Consider the following 21,137-nt stretch of genomic DNA (forward strand, 5'->3'; position numbering starts at 1 on the left):
CTAACAGTTCTACCTCACTTTACAAACTGAGGTATGAACCTCAGTTTTTGAGGTAGTTTCAAAAACTTTCAGTGAGCACCTACTATGTATAGGCACAATGCTAAATACCAGGGATATGAAGGTGAATAAGAGAGCACCAATATCAAATGTTTGTAGATTGCATCATACTGTAAATGTATGGGGACCACAGAATTTGAGAGATTGAGGGGAAGTTAGAGATGATCTGACTTTTATCCCTCTTTTTTTTCCTAAGTAGTTGAAAAACTGTGACCTAGAGAGATGAAATAATTTGCTTAAGATCACATGGCTGGTTAGGAAGAGGGGAAAAAAGGAGTGCTGATGAAATTAAGTGGAATGTCACCTTCTAATTTTTATCACCTATTATTTTGAAATAATTTTAGGCTTACAAAAGAGAAATAGTACAGAGTTTTTTGAACCTTCACCCAGCTTCCTCTAATGCTAACATCTTACACAACCATGGATTTACCAAAACATTGGTGCAACATTATCATTATTATTGTTATTTATTTTTTTGAGACAGAGTCTGGCTCTGTTGCCCAGGCTGGAGTACAGTGATGCAATCTTGGATCACCGCAACCTCCGCCTCCCAGGTTCAAGTGATTCTCCTGCCTCAGCCTCCCGAGTAGCTGGGATTGCAGGTGCACACCACCACGCCCAGCTAACTTTTGTATTTTTCTGTGGTTTTTTTTTTTTTTTTTGACTTCCTTAAAACAGTAATGACTTACTGATAGTCAGCTATTGTACAGAAAGGGTATCACAACCTCTTTGTCTTTTGGATCATGCCTCTGTTTTGAGCTGGTTGTTTTCCCAGGTGATTTTGATGACATCCCACCTGCAGCTTTTTAGATGTGTCCAAGTTGGGGACAATCCCGGCCTGTTCGACTGACCTGGATACAAAGGCTGTCAGGGCTGGCAGTGGTGCACCTTGAACCTTCTGCCACTCTTGTGTCTTGGATCTTGAGTTTCATTTCTATGTTTGTCAGGTATAGAGCATTCTTTGCTTTTGGTTGCCTAGTTTATCCAGAGAAAGACTTTGGGGCCAAAAGGACACAAATTCAAACATCAGTTTCCCCACCTAATTATGGGAGCTCAAGTTCTAAAATTCAACTGTTCTAAAATTCAACTGTTCTAAAATTCAGTTTCTTCCTTTGCAAGATGGGGACAATAATGGCCACCCTGCAGAGTTTGAGGGATTAAATGTATCCAGTAATTGGCATAGCACCTCGTGTGCAGGAGGTGCAGAATGATTGTGGAATAAGTGAATGGCTGGCAAGGAGGGATACCGGATTAGGTGGGTCCAGTGGAGGGTCTTTTTCTTTTCTTTTTAGAGATGGGGTCTCGTTCTGTTGCCCAGGCTGGAGTGCAGCGATATGAACATGGATCACTACATCCTGGAACTCCTGGGCTCCAGCAGTTCTCCGGCCTCAGCCTCCTAAGTAGCTGGGGCTATAGGCACGTGCTACCATGCCTGGCTAATTTTTAAATTTTTTGTAGAGATGGGGTCTCACTATGTTGCTTAGGCTCAATGGAAGGTCTTGAATGCCAGGCAAGACTGCCTGCACTTTCTGGGGTGGGGGCAGGCACTGCAGGAGTTTGAGAAGCAGGAGTGATGGGATCAGTGCTGAGCTTTAGACAGTCAACTGCAGAGTGTGCTGGATGAGGCAGAGCCATGGGAAATGGGACGGGCACTGGGAATCATCGAGCAGGCTGTCGTGCTAGTGCCTGTTCTGTTGAGGGCTGAGCTGGGCCTGGACGAGAAAGAAGGGACCGTGTGAGACTGCGGAGGTCCCACCCACCAACTGCTATGGAAATAAACAAGACACAGGGGCTGGGGAAGTCGGGACTCCAAGATGCATGAATTCTGGGTTCCAGTGAAAAGGTGAACAAGTCATGAACAGAGATAAGAGAAATCAGGATAAAGAGATAATTTGTGGGAGGAAAAAATGCATTTGGTTTTATTCATGTTGCCTTTGAGATGCTGACAGACCATCCAAGCAGAGACAAGTGGAAGTGATGATTGTGGCGCCAGAGCCTGGGAGGGGCCAGAGCTGGCCATGAGGACTGAGCGTCACTGCCAGAGGTCACCACTGAACCACAAGGGAGAATGGGGTCACCAAGGAAGAGAACATAGAGGAGGCCAGAAGTTGGGGGCAGAGGCTCACTTACGGCTGACAGTTGAGAGGGGTTAGAGACAGAGACAGAGAACTCGGATGTGCTGGTTCGCAAGGGCTGCTATAACTAAGTACTGCAGACTGGGGCTTCAACAACAGAAATTCATTTCCCCAGTTCTGGAAGCTAGAAGTCCAAGATGAAGGTGTGGGCAGGGTTGGTTTCTCCTGGGGCCTCTCTCCTTGGCTTGGAGATGGCTGTCTTCTCCCTTTGTCCTCACAGGATTGTCCCCCTGTGCATATCTGTGTCTAGTCTCCTCTCCTTATAAGGATACCAGTCATAACAGATTAGGGCCCACCCTGGTGACCTCATTTTACCTGAATGACTATTTTAAAGTCCCTGTCTCCTGATGCAGTCCCATTCTGAGGTACTGGGGGTTAGAACTTCAACATTAGAATTTGGGGAGACACAGTTCAGCCCATCAACACAGGAACAGAAGCAGAATATTGAATTTTAAAAGAACCCAGGGGAGGAGTTTCAGAAAGGCCAGGGGCTGGCCGTGGCCCGTTTGTTCTTAGACACGCCCTTGCCTCCTGCCGCCTCTCTCTCTCCTCTGGTCCACAAGGAGGTTCCTGGAGGCTCTTCTGCCATGGGGCCTCTAGTGAGGTTCTGCCATGGGGCGTTGGGCTGGAGGTGTGGAGCGGCTACAGTATTTTTCCGCCTTCTTCCTCTGCTGATGTCTCCAGCAGCAGTTGTTTCTCTGTGGCCACGGCACTGATCTGTAGATTCCAGCTCCACCAGGAAACCCTGGATCCCGGGCGACGGTAACTTGACCTGTGCTGTGTGCCCTCAGCCCTGCAGAGGGTCGCGGCTGTCTGCTCTTTCTATTCTCTGGGTTGCCTCACTGTCCCTTCTCTGGTGTGTGTCCGTTTGTTTGTTTGTTTATTTATTTCAGACAGAGTTTCACTCCTGTTGCCCAGGCTGGAGTGCAAGGGCACGATCTTGGCTCACTGCAACCTCCGCCTCCTGGGTTCAAGCGATTCTCCTGCCTCAGCCTCCCAAGTAGCTGGGATTACAGGTGCCCGCCACCACGCTCGGCTACTTTTCTGTATTTTTAGTAGAGAGAGGGTTTCACCATGTTGGCCAGCTGGTCTTGAACTCCTGACTTCAGGTGATCCACCTGCCTCAGCCTCCCTAAGTGCTGGGATTACAGGCGTGAGCCACAGTGCCCTCCCTTGTCTGGTGTTTTGTCATGTTGTAGCCAACTCTCTGTATTAAATACTCTCTGAATATCTAGTAGTTTTTGTTGATTGGTAGAAATAGCATGGTCAGGAATGCCAGGTACTGCAGAAAGATGGAAGGGATGGAAATGGAAAATGGTCAGATCTTTGAGCAATGGGAGTAGAGCCCAGAATTCCAGGGTTTGAGAAGGGGATTTCTGCCATATCGATGGGTGTATACCAATTCTCATGAAGGTCTTAATTTGAACCTACTTTGAGACTGCATACTTTTTCATGTTTATCAGGCAGCTGGGTACAGTCTGTTTTTGAAGTGCTTTTTCAGCTTTAGCTATCCTCTTTTTTTGGTTTTCTGACTTTTCCTCATTGATTTGGAGTTCTTTGTATATTCTAGATATGAATCCTTTATCAGTTATGTGTGTTACAAATACCTATTCTCATTCCAGAGCTGCTAAAAAAAAAAAAAAAAAAAAAAAAGAAAAAAAAGAGTCTTTCTCTTTCGCCGAGGCTGGAGACCAGTGGTACCATCACAGCTCACTGAAGCTTGACCTTCTGGGCTCAAGTGATCCTCCTACCTCAGCCTCCCGAGAAGCTGTCACCACAGGCATGCACCACCATGCTTGGCTAATTAAAAAAAAAAAGTTTTTTTTTTTTTTTTTTTTCATAGAAATGGGGTTTCCCTATGTTGCCCAGGCTGGTCATGAACTTCTGGACTCAAGTGATCCTCCCACTTTGGCCTCCCAAACTGTTGGGATTACAGGCATGAGCCACTGTGTCTGCCCCCAAGTCCTTTTTAAATTAAATTTCCTTTTTATACATTTCAGTTGCCTGATTATATAATTTTTATCAATCTAGCAGATTCAGTATATTAATATGGCAAACCTAATAATATTCCCTTAGATGTTTCAATACTATTCATAAACTCAGTAAGATTTCAAGATAGAAGTACCCATTTCAAATTAGTTATAAGAATGTACTTAAAACAGCCACATACTCTAACACACTTCAAGTATATATAAGACCAAAAATATGCATAGATTCCTTATTAATCCAGAAATATAAATCTATGGCTTTGCTTCTTTCAAGCCTTTCTATATGTAACTCAGTTTGACTGGATTAGGAGACGGATGCTGTACAGTTACTGTCCTGGTTAACCGAGGCCATTGTCCATCAGACGTTTAGCTGGGTTTCTTTCCTCAGTCTTTAAGGAGACAGTGAATCCTACTTATTGTCATTCTGTCAACAATTCTGAAATCTCAAGGAGGGTGAGGCCAGGCACGACACATGCCTGTAATCCCAATGCTTTGGGAGGCTGAGGCAGGAGGACAGCTTGAGGTCTGGGGTTCAAGAGCAGCCTGGGTGGTAGGGCAAGACCCTGTCTTTTAAAATAATAATTAAAAAATTCAATTCAAAAGAAGGAAGATGATCTCTTAGCCTCTTTCAATTGAAGTTAAAACATTACTTACCTCTGCTTGCTCATAGAAGTCTGTAGCTCCTACACAGACTGATACATTCTCAGGATAAATTTAATTTTTACAATCTTTGGAACTAATAAAATCTTGTACCATGTCCTGTTTTTAGGCTGATCCAACTCTGAAGGAGTCTGAAACCAGATGCGATGAGCTTTGGTTCTCTCCCGTGACTCTGGGCTTCGGAATCCCAGCTTTAGGGTCTTTGTATTGATCCCCTCTTGGGTCACAAACAACCTTCTACAGGAAGAATTTGCCATCTACTAATCTTTATCAATACAATAAATGAATCAATAATACAAACATAACCAAATAACGAAACTCAGCAGTAACACATTTTATCCTACATTCTTTTAGAATATTTAATTTTATTGAGGATGACCATGGATTTTATGTCTCTTCATTTTTTTTTGAGATGGAGTCTTTTTCTGTCACCCAAGCTTGAGTGCAGTGGTGCGATCTCGGCTCGCTGCAACCTCTGCCTCCTGGGTTCAAGTGATTCTCCTGGCTCAGCCTCCCGAGTAGCTGGGACTACCACTGCGGCTGGCTAATTTTTGTATTTTTAGTAGAGATGGGGTTTCGCCATGTTGGCCAGGCTGGTGGTGAACTCTTGATTTCAGGTGATCTGCCTGCCTCAGCCTCCCAGAGTGGTAGGATTACAGGCATGAGCTACCGCGCCCAGCCGGCTCTTGAAAATTGGGTACCTTCATAATTGGGTGTATTTCAATTTGATACTCAAATCGTCCTGATTTGGCTAGTGGAAGCACTTCTAGCTTGTCTTCTGCATCCATCTGCCTGGACCTATTTTCTTTGAAGCTTCCCCTGCTTCCTAGCATAAGACGTTCCGGCTTATCTGGTATCTCTTGAACACCAGAATCAGTGATTTCTCCAAGGATTTCTAGTTCCTTGTACTGAGGAGAAGAGCACCCATTCAAGAATCTGAGCACTCAGGTGCATTTTGGGGTAAGGCTACTCTGAGGCCATCTCAGTGAAAGAGCTAGAAAAGATAATTATTTTCCTCTTAAAGACATGAGTTCAAATGAATATTTCCAATAGTTCAAGATGTTCTAATTTAAATTCTTTTGATGCTCTAAATATTATCTACTTTTCTCTTTATTTTGATTAACAAAATAAAATTACTTTTTGCTTGATTTGACAACATGATTGTTCAAAAACAAGAACATATTAATATACGTATTAAAGTTACTGAATAGAGATCAAGATTTTCTTTTTTTTTTTTGAGACAGAGTCTTGCTCTGTCGCCCAGGCTGGAGTTCAGTGGTGCAATCTTGGCTCACTGCAAGCTCCGCCTCCCGGGTTCATGCCATTCTCTTGCCTCAGCCTCCTCAGTAGCTGGGATTGCAGGCACCCGCCACCATGCCCGGCTAATTTTTTTGTGTTTTTTAGTAGAGATGGGGTTTCACCGTGTTAGCCAGGATGGTCTTGATCTCCTGACCTTGTGATCTGCCCGTCTTGGCCTCCCAAAGTGCTGGGATTACAGGCGTGAGCCACCGCACCTGGCCAAGATTTTCTATATGGTTCCTTGGTTCTTAGAAAGTATCCCACCGGGCACGGTGGCTCACGCTTGTAATCCCAGTACTTTGAGAGGCTGAGGCGGGTAGACTGCTTGAATCCAGGAGTTCGAGACAAGCCTGGGCAACATGGCAAAATCCTGTTTCTACAAAAAAATACAAAAATTAGCCAGGCGTGGTGGCATGTGCCTGTAATCCCACAACTTTGGGAGGCTGAGGTGGGCAGATGACTTGAGCTCAGGAGTTGGAAACCAGCCTGGGCAACATGGTGAAACCTTGTCTCTACAAAAAATACAAAAATTAGCCAGGTATGGTGGCTCATGCCTGTAATCCCAACACTTTGGGAAACTGAGGAGGGAGGATTGCGTGAGCCCACGAGGTCGAGGCTGCAGTGAGTTGGGATCGCACCACTGCCCTCCAGCCTGGGTGACATACAAGACCCTGTCTCAAAAACAAACAAAACAAGCTATGCTCCTCAGCTCTGGCCATTTGACTGATGAGAATTCTGAATGCTCTCCAAGTTCAAACAGGTACTGAGTTAATGTCAGCATGATAGGCTTTCCTGGGGAAGTTCTGCCATGTATTTAATGGGGGATAGGACAGTAAACACTCTACTCTCTCTTGTCCCCAAACTATTATTCCTAGGGCATGCCTTCCTAAGGGCAAGAAACTAGAGACTTTGAGTCTGTGGAGACTTTCCCTACAGAAAGCCAGTCATGTTGATGGGTTTCAGAGGTGGTCTTCAGTGGCTAACTGGTTCACTCTTCTTCCTTTCTGCAGTGTTCTTATAAATGACAAAGTCTTGCTTCTAAATCCCTAGTCTGGCCGGGTGCGGTGGCTCACGCCTGTAATCCCAGCACATTGGGAGGCTGAGGTGGGAGGATCACCTGAGGTTAGGAGTTTGAGACCAGCCTGGCCAACATGGTGAAACTCCATCTCTACTAAAAATACACAAATTAGCCAGGTGTGGTGGCATGTGCTTGTAATCCCAGCTACTCGGGAGGCTGAGGCAGGAGAATCACTTGAACTCGGGAGGCGGAGGTTGCAGTGAGCTGAGATCGCGCCGCACTCTAGCCTGGGCGAGTGAGACTTCATCTAAAAAAAAAAAAAATCCCTAGTCTGTGGTCCTATTTTCCACATCATTTTGGAAATGTCTTATTAGAGTCTAGAGTAGCCCAGACCCAGGGAATGACAGAGGAAGATGTTAGCAGTGCTTCTCTAACTTTAATGTGTTTGTGAGTCTCTTGGGATTTTGTTAAAATGCAGATGCTGATTTGGGGTTGGGTGGGGCCTAGGATTCCGCTTTTCTTTCGAGCTTCCAAGTGATGCTGCTGCTGCTGCTCTAAGGACCACGCTTTGAGCAGTGAGGGACTACAGGATGAGGATGAGGTGCATACACATTAATATCCCTTGATGTATTATTTTTGCATCCTTCCCCTATTCCTTTGTTATATGGGGATGATGAAACTCAACTCTATCCTTGACCTTTGCAAAATGAAATCATTTTAGGGTGGGATCATAAACAGAGCTTATTATGTGACTGTTTCACTTCTCACTGTGCCCTTCATATCTTCCTCCCTCTATTCCTTCCCCAGGCGTGAATGGTATCAGTACTCTTCAATGCAAGGGTCAGCTCATGTTGAAGGTGGTCCCCATGCTTTTAACCTAGAATTGGTATACAGGATTGACCCCAAAATGTAATTTTCCCATGAGGTATTCTGAGACCATATCTTGAAACGCCTAAGGGTAAACCTGGAAAATTCCTATTGGCCAGGTGGAGTTATGGTACCTGTGGGAAGGTGTGGTCTCAAAACCCTTAGAGAATTTGGAAAAACTGGAGATGTTGGTCACCTTCAGATAGAAGAGATGACCTCTCCATACCTAGCAGGGGTGGGGAGTGGTCCTTATAGCCATAATTCAGCAAACTTCAGGAAGGCTATCTGAAAGGTTGTTCAGTGAAACATTTAGGATTTATCACTGTTGAGCACTTTTCATTTTCAAATTCCTGACTTGTCCTGTGTTGTCCTGGAGTGGCCAAGTCTCTCCTCAGCGGGAACTGCACGTCATTCTCTAGTGACACAATTTTAAGGTCTTGTTACCATGCAGGAACCCACTTTCCAGCTGCCACTGTCCTGTAGAGAAGTGTAGGATATGGCTTTAGTCCTGTTCATCACTTTCTGTTTTTCTTCTATTTCTGGTCCACAGAGATGCTTGCTTTTGAGCTATTTCTTTTTGGATTTTCTCTCTTTTAAAAATCTATTGCTATATGCAAGGGGGAAAATATACTATGTTATCTAACCAAAAGTCTGAAGTTCTGGGAGTCGGTATTCTATGCAGCTATATTAAAGCAGATGAACAAATGGCGAAGGTACTTTAAAAATCTATCTTTATGGCTAGGCGCCATGGCTCAAACTTGTAATCCCAGCACTTTGGGAGATCCAGGCAGGAGTTTGACTGCTTGAGACCAGGAGTTTGAGACCAGCCTGGGCGACACAACGAGACCCTGTCTCTGAAAAATAATTTTTTAAAAATTAGCTGGGCATGGTGGGCAGGAAGATCACTTTAGCTCAGAGTTTGAAGCTGCAGAGAGCTGTGATTATGCCACTGCACTCCAGTCTGGGCAACAGAACGAGACCTTGTCTCTTAAAAAAAAAATCTATCCTAGCTGGGCGCGGTGGCTCATGCTTGTAATCCCAGCACTTTGGGAGGCACAGGCGGGTGCATCACCTGAGGTCGGGAGTTCGAGACCACCCTGGCCAACATGGTGAAACTTTGTCTCTACTAAAAATACAAAAATTAGCCAGGCATGGTGGTGGGCACCTGTAATCCCAGCTACTTGGGAGGCTGAGGCAGGAGAATCGCTTGAACCCAGGAGGCAGAGCTTGCAGTGAGCCGAGATTGCACCACTGCACTCCAGCCTGGGCGACAGAGACTCTGTCTCAAAAACAAACAAACAAAAACTATCCTTGGATTAAGACATAGACGTGGTGTACATGATTGCTTTTGCTGCATCTTGCCACCTATTTGCAGTGAGGGCCAGAATAGGAAATCACTAGATGGAATTCTTTGCTGTGCTTCACAGCTGTTCAGAACACGTTGTTTACATGATGCCTTTTAAAGAAATGAGGTTCTATGGGAGAAGCCTCTGTGTCAGGACTAATTATGCTTCCCTTGGAGACAAGAACACCAAATCATGGTGATGTTTTCCTTTTCCCACTGGTGTTAGGATGCTTACAGTCAAACTGTTGACCCACATGTAGCAAGAACACCATACGAAGCCTTCCTGGCACAGCCTTTTTAGAGGCAGCCTTCTTGCTGCTTATCTGTCTTCAATTTCTGTTTCCTGTCCTTATTTTAAAAAACATTATTGCATCCCGTGAATGTATGTGATTGACCTTAAAATCTTTTGCATGAAGGCTTAGTGTAATTTAATAAAAACGGCCTTATTTTCCCAAGTGGACTGGGTAGCGGCTGTGTGAGCGCGCTCTGGGACTCCCGGTGTGGTGCTGGTTAGTAAACGTTGGCCTTGGCGGCTACGATCATAGGCAGAGCCCCCTTCTCAATCCGCCTCCCACTCCTCCAAGGAAGGGAGGCCAGACTTGGCTTAAACAGGTCGGGCAGCCACTGGAGCCTCCTCTCCCCCCGCATCCACAACCTACCCATCCCACTCCTCAGCCCTGGCGCGGCCCCTCACCCCGGCCTCCATTCCCTCTTGAGCCCCCTCTCCGGGTGCAGCCCCAGCGTCCCCTGACCCCGGTGTACACCCGCCGCCCGGGCGCTGCCCCTCGCCGCCGCCACAAGCCCTGGGCGCGGCCTCTGGAGCAATCCATCACACAGCCCGGCGCGGCCTCCCCGCTCCCCCGCCCCTCCCGCCGCAGCCTCCAGTTGCCCGCGTCACCCTCCAGGTCCCCGCCTCCCCCGCCGACCCCACCCCCGCGCCGCCTGGCCCGGGAGGGCGGCGCGGCCCTTCCGGCCGGGGCGGGGCCGGGCCTGGGGCGCTGGGGCGGGCCAGGCGGGCTCGCCCTGCCGGCGGCGCGGCCATGCTCATCACGCTGTGCTACTTGTACCTGTGGGCGCGCTGGGGTCGCCGGCCGGCTGAGCTCGTGCGCGCCACGGTGCGGCGGCTGCGTGCCTCGCGCTGCTCCTTCACCTTCTGCGGCGCGGCGGCGCAGCCTCCCGGCGCCCGCGTGTGCCTGAGTCGCGGCGGCCGCGTCTTCTGCGTCAGCGACAGCCAGGTGGGCGGGTCGGGCGGGCTGGCGACCCGGGCCCCGCGAGCCGGAAGTGTCCCCGTCCCTGCGCCTTGTCCCCGCCGGGAGCCCGGGAGTTCAGGAGCCCCGGAGTGGCGCCCTCAGTGCGGCCTGTGCGGCTCGGGAGGGGCAGGTGTCCCGGGGCCCAGAGAGAGGCCGGAGGTGCAGGACTCGGACCACGGACCCGGTCGCCTCTTCCCGGCCCGCTGGGCGGTGCGTGGACGCGTGACTCTAGGCGCGCACCTGTGAGGACGTGAGCTGTGGATGGGCAGCCGGACGCCAGCAGCGCCCTCCTGGGGTCGCCCCCAACCTCCTCTCCCACCCTTCGAGCCGGCGTTTGGGTGACCGTGAACCAGGAAAGACAGCTGTGGCCGGCTGGGAGCGGTGGCTTATGCCTGTAACCCCTGCACTCTGGGAGGCCTAGGAGGGAGGATAGCTTTGAGCCCAGGAGATGGAGACCAGCCTGGGCAACATAGCTAGACCCCTCTCTACAAAAAAAAAAAAAAAAAACAGGTCGGCGTGGTGGCACGCGCCTGTAGTCCCAGCTACTCGGGAGGGTGAGGTGGGAGGGTCACTTGATGCCGGGAGGTTCACTTGAGCCCCGGAGTTTGAAGCTACAGTGAGCTGTGATTGAGCCATTGTACTCCAGTCTGGGTGACAAAGCAAGACCCTGTCTTAAGAAAAAAAAAAATTGCAAACAAAAAACCCCCACCTGTGTCATCAGCTTTTTGTCAGATGTCCCCAAATTTACAAAAACTGCCCTTTCCCCTCTCCATCTTCTGTCAGTTGCATCATTCACCAACTTGGGCACCCGACTGATGGTCTTTGCGTCTTTTAAATTTCAGTTGCCAGTCAGCCTTTGTTTTTTTTGACCCAATGCTTAGGATGGTGGTTACGCGTTCAGCCCACTCTGTCACCTACCTTGTGACTTGAGCAAGTCAATTAATCTCTGTAAAAAGTTTGCTGCCTTGCTGTAAAGGGAACAATAGATCTTTCCATTCAGCTGTTTTTGGAAATGGGCCTAGCTTCACAGTGCAGTACTGCACAAAATTTCATGGACATCGGTAGCATTGTTCTCATTAATATTTAAACATGTTTTACTTTTAATCAGTTTCTTGTCCCTTTCCTCTGTTTTCTGGACTATTGCCTCACTTTTAGCACTAAAATGACGTTTTCTGCATATGTCACACTGTAAAGCCCCTGTGGGGAATTGAATCTTATCTCAGGTTTGAACATTGCGTGGAGGCTGTGCTTAGATATGGGATGAAATTGTGCCACTAGCAAATAAAAAATACTCTTTCTTGTTAGTACCATGTATGTATTATGACACACTGAATATGAATGACTGTTTTCTCAGGTCCCCCATAACTAGTACCACCTCCACATAACTGACACTACCCAGACAAAAGCGGAAGAAGTTCATTCATTACATACAATGTATGGCTTAGAGCGTTGGGAATTAACCTGATTGAGAAAGATGACTCAATAAAATGGGAAAAAATTGAGGGGTGAGCTTTTTGTAGTAGTTTCCAAATTGGATCAATTACATTTAGGATTTAAGTCAGAATAGAAAGTTTGGACATATAAAAACATTGAGATGGGCATGTCTGATTTTCTTGGACTGTTTTACTTTTGAACATTTTCATGACTCCCTGGTCTTCTGCTAACTACACTAACCATAACTAGTGCTTTTCAGCCCTTGCCTACCTGTGCAGGCCAGAGTAGGAGTGGCCTGGTGCTTGCAGGGATTCTGTAACTCTGCTCTCTCACTCTGCACAGTAAGCTTTGCCTACAGATTTGGTTAGATATTGCTGTGTCATTTCTTAGTTTTCCAGACTAGATGGGACTGCCATGCTCTGCGTCCCTGTAGCCTTTAAATCACAGTTCCTATTCTAGTTCGTATCTTTTTCTTATTAGGAAATGAGACTGTTTAGCATAGCAGCTTGACCTGAAATAGTAAATTTAATAGTTGTTGGGTTTAAGCTGTGATGTTTAAGGTCTACAGGTGGAAAGCTTGACCATTTATTTGTGGTTGGCTACTGTTATTTTGAGATTTAAAATATGATCAGGTTGATGATTTGGTGGATATCTCAGTCTACTTGGGTCTACTTTGAGGGATACCTCAGTCTACTTGGGCTGAAATAAGGACACACCTGAATCTCATGCCCATATGTTAAGATGGATCTCATTCTGTCACCCAGGCTGGAGTGCAGTGGCGCGATCTCTGCTCACTGCAATCTCCACCTCCCAGGTTCAAGTGATTCTCCTTTGGCGTCCTGAGTAGCTGGGATTACAGGCATGAGCCACTATGCCTGGCTAATTTTTGTATTTTTAGTAGAGACAAGGTTTCACCAAAGTGTTGGCCAGGCTGGTCTCGAACTCCTGACCTCAGGTGATCCGCCCACCTTGGCCTCCCAAAGTGCTGGGATTACAGGTGTGAGCCACCAAGCCTGGCGTGTTCTCATATGTTATACACTTAAAATCAAATGCATACATACTGAATGTGTATGTTTATAATTGAATGCCCTACAATCAATTGATAAGTTTAACCAAAGATAGTTTATACAAATTGGCCATGTCAAGCTTTTTGTCTGTTTAGTATACACATTCTATGCTTGGATAAAGTGGACATACTGTTTTTTTGAGACAGAGTTTTGCTCTTGTTGCCCAGGCTAGAGTGCAATGGCACGATCTCGGCTCTCCGCAACTTCCGCCTCCCGGGTTCAAGTGATTCTTCTACCTCAGCCTCCTGAGTAGCTGGGATTACAGGCATGCACCACCACGCCCAGCTACTTTTGTATTTTTAGTAGACACGGGGTTTCTTCATGTTGGTCAGGCTGGTCTCCAATTCCCAACCTCAGGTGCCTCGGCCTCCCAAAGTGCTGGGATTACAGGTGTGAGCCACCGCGCCCAGCCTAAGTGGACATAGTTTTTAACCACTATATTGATAATTATGATTACTGACGGAGGGGCAAATTCTCCCCTAAATTTTCATTCATTATTTAGTTCAGTAGGTTTTTGTCAAACAGATTGAACTGATATGCAGCACAGTGGAGCCTGCCTAGTTACCTTTGTTCTGGGTGATGGTGAAAGCCTCCTGCATGCCCAGCTCAGATTTCATCTTTTTGTTCTCTGGCCATGTCCTGTATGTCAAAGCCTTTTCAAATCAATTCGCTGTTTTTCTTAGAGAGATTTCAGGAAAGAAAACAAGAGATAACTGGGTATTTCTGATTTGCTAACCAATCTTGATTCTAATCTTCTTTTTGAAAAACTACAATCACTCCTGACTGGAGTTTACATTCCATTAAAATATGTCTGATTGCATCTGCATGTGGTAAATGCCTTTCCCTGAAATAGCTTTTCTCTCTGGATTTGACTGCTGTGTGAGCATCCAGAGACTTGCACACTTCCCAGATCTCAGGGAGAGGAGCAGGATTGATTTCACTATAAGGAAGGCGTAAAGAAAAACTGCCTTGTGCCCTGTGCTGTGATGGCTGTAGGGAATGAAGGAACAGCCCTTCAGGCTTCTGTGAGTAAGGAGCTTCTGTTGGTGGGTACGTGCTTCTAGGCCTCCTCATCTTTTTTTTTTTTTTTTTGAGATAGGGTTTCACTCTGTCACCCAAGGCTGGAGTGCAGTGGCATGATCTCAGCTCACTGCAACCTCGGGCTCCCAGGCTCAAGCGATCCTCCCACCTCAGCCTCCTGAGTAGCTGGGACTACAGGTGCCCACCCCCATGCCCAACTCATTTTTTTGGTATGTTTTTTGTAGAGATAAGGTTTCACCATGTTGGCCAGGCTGGTCTTGAACTCATGGGCTCAAGCGATCTGCCCACCTTAGCCTCCCAAAGTGCTAGGATTACAGGCGTGAGCCACTGTGCCGGCCAGCCTCCTCATCTTTAAGTGTACTTCCCAGTTAGCTACTATGTGCTAAGCAGTGAGGAATGGTGGGGATAGGCCCCGTTTCAGAATTCATGACTTGAAAACAGTTGTCTAGAGATATTAAAGCTGTCCTGAGTCATAGATGGGCTTTTGCAGGTGCTTAAATAGTCACAGCTAAACAAGAAACACGGTTCCTGTGGCCTACAGAGGAGCATCAGATAAGCTTATTTAGATGTTACTTGGAATTATAGGGGAGGGTATGTTTCAGAGGGGGTTGACATTTATGGCAGTTGTAGTATGGAGTGACAATCTCATTATGTTTCTTTCCCTCTATACAGTCCATTGAAGACTTGAACAAGTGGGCCCTGTTTCTTGTGTCTCCTTTTATACTTGAAGCAGAACACATAGCATTTGTGACGGAGAGCATTTGGGTACAAAGTGAGAATTTACAGAGATCATCCTCTTCAGAAACAGTGAGTAGCATGTTTACTTGTGTCCCATAAGGAACTGATGTGTCTTAGTCAAAACCAAATTTGCTTTTTTTTTTTTTTCTGAGACAGAGTCTTGCTCTGTCACCCAGGCTGGAGTGCAGTGGTGTGATCTCGGCTCACTGGGACCTCCGCCTCCTGGGTTCAAGTGATTCTCATGCCTCAGCCTCCGGAGTAGCTAGGACTACAGGTGTGCGCCACCACGCCAGGCTAATTTTTGTATTTTTAGTAGAGACGGGGTTTTGCCATGTTGGCTAGGCTGGTCTTGAACTCCTGACCTCAAGTGATCCACCTGCCTAGGCCTCCCAAAGTTCTGGGATTACAGGTGTGAGCCACTGCGCCCGGCCTCAAATTTGTCTTTTTATGAGTGCTCTTTCCTAGCCTTTGTGGCTCCCTTTCTCTTTGGATATTTTGGGCTAAATATATTAGTAAAATTATTTTTACCTGTTTCTTTTTATGTTTTTAATGTGGCTGCTAGAAAAATTTATTGTTATTATTTTTCAGACAGGGTCTTAACTGTGTTACCTAGGCTGGAGTACAGTGGTCATTATAGCTCACTGCAGCCTCAGACTCAGGGCTCAAGGGATCCTACCTCCTCAGCCTCCCAAAATACTTGGATTAAAGATGTTAGCCACCACGCCTGGTCACTGCTAGGAAAGTTAAAACCATGTGTGTGGCTTGTATTTGTGGTTCACGTTATATTTTTATTGAGCAGCACTCACTCTCAGGTCACCTCTTCCATTCCTACAATTTCTTGCATACTAAATCAACCTGAGTGGCTGGGGTATATCACCACCTACGTCCTAAACGTCTTTCCCTGAGTATTCTGAAAATACTTCAACCTCAGCCACATGTCCAAAATGAGTTGTGTTTGTATTCTTTTGCTTAAAAGAGAGAAAATCCCAAATTAACACGCCAGCCGGCTTTTCCTCACACCTCCTCCTCGCTTCCGTGAAGTTACGAGTTCTAACAGCACTCCCTAAATTGTCAGCTCCTCTCCTTCATCTCCACTGCTCCTCATTCCATCCTCATGTTCATTATCTTTTGTCTGAGCTGTGAAAATATCCTGTCCCATGTCCCTTCCTTGGGCATTCCTCTTGATGGCCAGAGTTAGTCATTCTGGACCCACATCCAGTTGGGACACTGTTGCATAAGCTTTTGGTGGCTGTCATCCCTCCAGGTGCAGTCCATGCCCGGAGGCTCCTGGAGGTCTGACCCCAACCCACCCTTGCAGCTTCCTTCCCCTCACTTGTGGGTCCTCACCTGCCATTTTTCCCTGCCATGTAGATCATCCAGTGGGGATTCTGCTGATACTAGCCATGTTTACTGGATTCCCATTTCATGAAGATTGTCTGTAAGATGCTGTATTGAGATGAGAGAAGAGGAAAAACGGGGAAGTAAACAAGAAATAATTGACTGGAATTCAGGGTGAACCAAAATAAGGGGAGGCAGGTGCAGATAGTATAGGATAGCAAGAGACTTTCTGATGGGGGCCCTGGAGCGGGCAGAGCATCAGGCAGATGGGCCTGGAGCAGTGCAGTGTGTTAAGACAGTGCGTTCTCTCCTGAAGGTTTGCAATGTTTCGTTTAGCCCTGTAGACACTTATGATAATAATAAGCCATTTATTGAGCCCTTGCTAGGTATTTTATAAACGTTACCCCTAATGTCACAGGATCCTTGGGATGCCTTTCACCAGACAGAAACCTCTGTGGCTAGCGGCGCCTTCTGCCTGATTATTGCTTGTGCCCACTGGGCTTATTCCACCCACTTGGCCTGGCAGGCTGCACTCAGCTCATTCTACCAGCTCAGATCGCACACCTACCAGGGGCAAGCCGGCTGCAGAGTGGCAAGGGGTGTGTGGGTGAGCAAGTGCAGGGTTGGGGGGTGGGTGGCTCCATGCAAGGCTGTGGCTGGAGCAGGTGTACTGAATGAGGCTTTTGCTGCGGGCACCCGTGTCTGGACAAGGGGAACATGGTGGCACCTGGAAGCATGGAGATGCTGGGAACTGCAGAGCCCCAAAGAGGGTGTTTACAGCCTTGGCTTGGGGAGCCCCTAGATCTTGGCTTCTTGAAGGGCCACAGTTCTTCTCTCCTTCTTCTTGCCTGCAATGTAGTGAGCACGGGGACATGTTTCAGCCCTGGTTTGTCTTACAGCTCTTTTAGTACAGCCATTCGGTGGGTCCTGAGTTATTGTCCTGCATCCAGGAAGAATGAGGTATGCGGAGAGTGAGCAGCTGGAGGGTGAGCAAGGCAGAGAGGAGCGTCACTGAGTGGCAGAACAGCTCTCAGGAGACCTGAAGTGGGCAGCTCCTTTCTGCAGCTGGTAGTCCCAGCATCTGTGTGAGTCTGGCTGGATCTGAGGTTTTCACGGGCTCAGAAGGGAGGAAGTGCATGCTGATTGGTCCATGGGCAGCCATGGGCAGGCCAGAAAAAGCACCGTAAGTTCTCACTCTGGGCCACAGGCTTCACCTGGAACTGACAGCCAGGTCCCCAGGTTTTGGGCTGGTCTTGGCTTGAAGGTGGGGCGTCACCAGGGACCCACCCCTTTCTACCTATGAGCCTGTCTGCCTTTTGCTGTCAGTCATGTCGTCCAAGGTGCCCAGGCTGTTTGTGTTGAGGGGTGCCTACAGGCCTGCAACCAGCCGTCCTCAGCCCCTCCTTGGCCTCCCTCCCATCCTCGTGGTCCAGAGTGGCTCCTAAAGTCTAGAGGGGCTGAGGTGGCAGGGGGCTGGTGTGTCAGCGCCATCCTGAGCGGCACTCACCTGGCCGGGTTGCGACAGCGCCCAGGCTCAGCTTCAATTTTGCTCCAGAATCAGAGCGGGCACAGGGAGCAGGAAGAGGCCAGGCAGCGGGATCAGGCACTTCCAAGCCTGTGGGGAAGCGGGGGCTTCTGGGGCCCCTGAGAGCGCAGGGATGCCCAGGTCCACAGCTGTGGCTGGGAGGCTGCAGCTATGCCTGGGAGCACTGGGCTCCTGCCCCGCCAACTCAGAAGCGGGAAGGGCTCCTGCCTGCTCCCAGCTCCCCCTAGTTCCACAGAGCGCGTATCCCTGGCCGCGCCTACCCTGCTCTAGACTGGCTGCCACTGTCATCACTAATACTTAACGGCTCTACAAAGTATTATTATTATTATTGCCATTTTGAAGATAAGAAAACTTAGGTTATAAGATTAAATGACATTCCTAAAGTGATAGGAATATCATTGCTAAGTGATAGACAAGGTTTTCTTTCTTTCTTTTTTTTCTCAGCTCACTGCAACCTCCACCTCCCGGGTTCAAGCAATTCTCCTGCCTCACCCTCCCAAGTAGCTGGGACTATAGGTGCACGCTGCCACGCTAATTGTATTTTAGCAGGGACCAGGTTTCACCGTGTTGCCCAGGCTGGTCTCGAACTCCTGAGCTCAGGCAATCTGCCTGCCTCGGCCCCCCAAAGTGCTAGGATTACAGGCGTGAGCCACTGTCCCTGGCCTAGACAAGGTTTTAACCAGCTGCTAAGTGAGAGATAAGATTTTAACCAATGCCTCTATCCTTTCTAGTAACTAGAGGAACGAATTAATGGTTTTAAAGAGATCTAGATCATTGAGATTCCAAAATAAATAAAACTTTTATTAACCTAGGTCCAATCAAACAGTACTTGTGTCTTATGTTTGGTAGAAGGAGACCAGCTGTTGATGTGACGGTTTTGGTGAACTCAGGGCTAATTTTCTTTCTTTCTTTTTTTTTTTTGAGACAGAGTCTCGCTCTGTCACCCAGGCTAGAGTGCAGTGGCGCGATCTCAGCTCACTGCAAGCTCCGCCTCCTGGGTTCACGCCATCTCCTGCCTCAGCCACCTGAGTAGCTGGGACTACAGGCACATGCTGCCACGTCTGGCTAATTTTTTTTTTTTTTTTTTTGTATTTTTAGTAGAGATGGTGTTTCACCGTGTTAGCCAGGATGGTTTCAATCTCCTGACCTTGGGATCCACCTGCCTCGGCCTCCCAAAGTGCTGGGATTACAGGCTTGAGCCACTGCGCCTGGCCTCCTTTTTTTTGAGACAGAGTCTTGCTCAGTTGCCCAGGCTGAAGTGCAGTGGCGTGATCTCAGCTCACTGCAAGCTCCTCCTCCCGGATTCACACCATTCTCCTTCCTCAGCCTCCCGAGTAGCTGGGACTACAGGCGCCCGCCACCACGCCCAGCTAATTTTTTGTATTTTTAGTGGAGACAGGGTTTCACCGTGTTAGTCAGGATGATTTCCTGACCTCATGGACCTCGTGATCCGTCTGCCTCTGCCTCCCAAAATGCTGGGATTACAGGCATGAGCCACTGTGCACGGCCAATTCAGGGCTAATTTTCATATGCAGAAAAGATGATTCATAAACTTCATTTTTATTTTAAAAATGATTTTCGATTTATTGAAAATATAAATTAAATAATCAAGTAGGTCAAATCACATGAAATTGCTAATATCTGGCTTTTCTTTTTGAACTACAAAGAGGCCTTGTCATATGGTAACTGTATTAGACGGTTCTTGCACTGCTATAAAGAAATACCTGGAGCTGGATAATTTATAAAGAAGAGGTTCTGCGAGCCATACAGGAAGAGTGGTGCCAGCATGTGCTTCTGGTGAGGGCCTTGAGGAACAGTCACGGCAGAAAGCGACAGAGGTGCAGGTGTGTCACATGGCAAGAATGGGAATGAGAGTGAGACTGAGCTGGGGGAGGTGCCACACACTTTTAAACAGCCAGGTCTTGTGAGAACTCACTATGGGGAGGACAGCACCACACTATTCATGAGGGGTCTGCTCCCATGACCCAAACACCTCCCACAGGCCCCACCTCAACCATTGCGGATTACATTTCAACATGAGGTTTGGAGGGGACAAACTTCCAGATTCTATCAGTAACCAATTTCTTGGGCTTTTTTTTTTTTTTTTTTGAGGTGGAGTCTGGCTCTGTTGTCCAGGCTGGACTGCAGTGGTGCAATCTTGGCTCACTGCAACCTCTGCCTCCTGGGTTCAAGCGATTCTTCTGCCTCAGCCTCCCAAGTAGCTGGAATTACAGGCACCTGCCACCATACCCGGCTAATTTTTTGTATTTTTAGTAGAGACGGGGTTTTACCATGTTGGCCAGGGTGGTCTTGAACTCCTGACCTCAGGTGATCTGCCTGCTTCGGCCTCCCAAAGTGCTGGGATTACAAGTGTGAGCCACCACACCCGGCCTACAAACTCAAATATCTTAAAATATTTCATTTCATTTTAGGACTCTAGGTGCACAGAATTGGGTCAACCATCCTCCTTGTTCCAAATGTACTCTCGTCGTTGGTTTATGCATGGCTCTCATTCACCTGTGGATTTGAAATAATACAATAAATACCCATGAACTCACCGCTAGAACTACACGTGCCTCCCCATCCCCGAGTCCATCTACTTGCTCCTGCTCCTTCCTCATGGGTCCCCCCACCCCTCCTCCCAGTTTCTTTTTAGATTTTTAAGTTGTCTGGATTAACAGACATCACGTTTTTGAACACTTACATAATTCATATGCATCATGGTTAATGTGTTGCTTCATGACAGATACACATTGTGAGAAATGCGTCCTTAGGTGATTTCATCATGCAAACATCATAGAGTGTACTTACACAAATCTAGATGCTGTAGCCTACTTCACAGCTGGGATTTATGGGGTAGCCTATTGGTCCTAGGCTATAAACCTGTACAGCATGTTACTGCACTGGATACTGTAGGCAGCTGTAACACAGTGATAAGTATTTGTGTATCTAAACATAGAAAAGGCACAGTAAAGATACAGTATAAAAGATAAAAAACAGTACACCTGTCTAGGGCACTTGCTATGAATGGAGCTTACAGGACTGAAAGTGGCTCAGGGCGAGTCAGTGAGTGAGTGGCATGTGAATGTGAAAGTGTAGGACACAACAGTCACTACTTTAGACTTCATAAACACTGTACACTTAGGCTACACTGAATTTATAACATCCTTCTTCGATAATAAATTAATCTTAGCTTACTATCACGTTTTTACTTTATAAACTTAATTGTTTAAAATTTTTGATTCTTTTGTAATAACACAGCTTAAAACACAAACACATTGTACAGCTATAAAAAATATTTTCTTTCCTTATTCTAAAAGCTTTTTTCTAAGATTTTGTATATATTTTTTAAAA

At 47.2% G+C, this 21,137-nt stretch overlaps 1 protein-coding gene and 1 long non-coding RNA gene across 10 annotated transcripts in view; one reads left to right on the forward strand and one right to left on the reverse strand.

Annotated features, from left to right (window-relative positions):
• The window catches only part of HLCS (holocarboxylase synthetase), a 245,739-nt gene that overhangs the window by 14,440 nt on the left and 210,162 nt on the right, over nucleotides 1-21,137 (forward strand). For 3 of the 9 annotated variants that reach the window (XM_063639269.1, XM_055279673.2, XM_055279670.2), the window contains one exon: nucleotides 14,834-14,968. Coding sequence is in view for 2 of the 9 variants with exons in the window: in XM_055279667.2 (XP_055135642.2) it covers nucleotides 10,410-10,604; nucleotides 14,834-14,968 (330 nt within the window). In the remaining 7 variants the exon portion in view is untranslated. Of the gene's footprint in view, nucleotides 1-10,349; nucleotides 10,870-14,833; nucleotides 14,969-19,450; nucleotides 19,628-21,137 lie in introns of those variants that run through there. The other 6 variants (XM_055279667.2, XM_055279669.2, XM_055279671.2 and 3 more) reach the window with 6 other exon arrangements.
• Nucleotides 1,949-10,589, reverse strand: LOC134736652 (uncharacterized). The gene is made up of 2 exons (XR_010120788.1): nucleotides 10,437-10,589; nucleotides 1,949-3,474 (listed from the first exon to the last, which is right to left on the reverse strand). It is a non-coding gene; the product is annotated as an uncharacterized lncRNA (long non-coding RNA).

The sequence above is a fragment of the Symphalangus syndactylus genome, chromosome 5 (assembly GCF_028878055.3).
Source record: "Symphalangus syndactylus isolate Jambi chromosome 5, NHGRI_mSymSyn1-v2.1_pri, whole genome shotgun sequence".
Lineage (NCBI taxonomy): Eukaryota > Metazoa > Chordata > Mammalia > Primates > Hylobatidae > Symphalangus > Symphalangus syndactylus.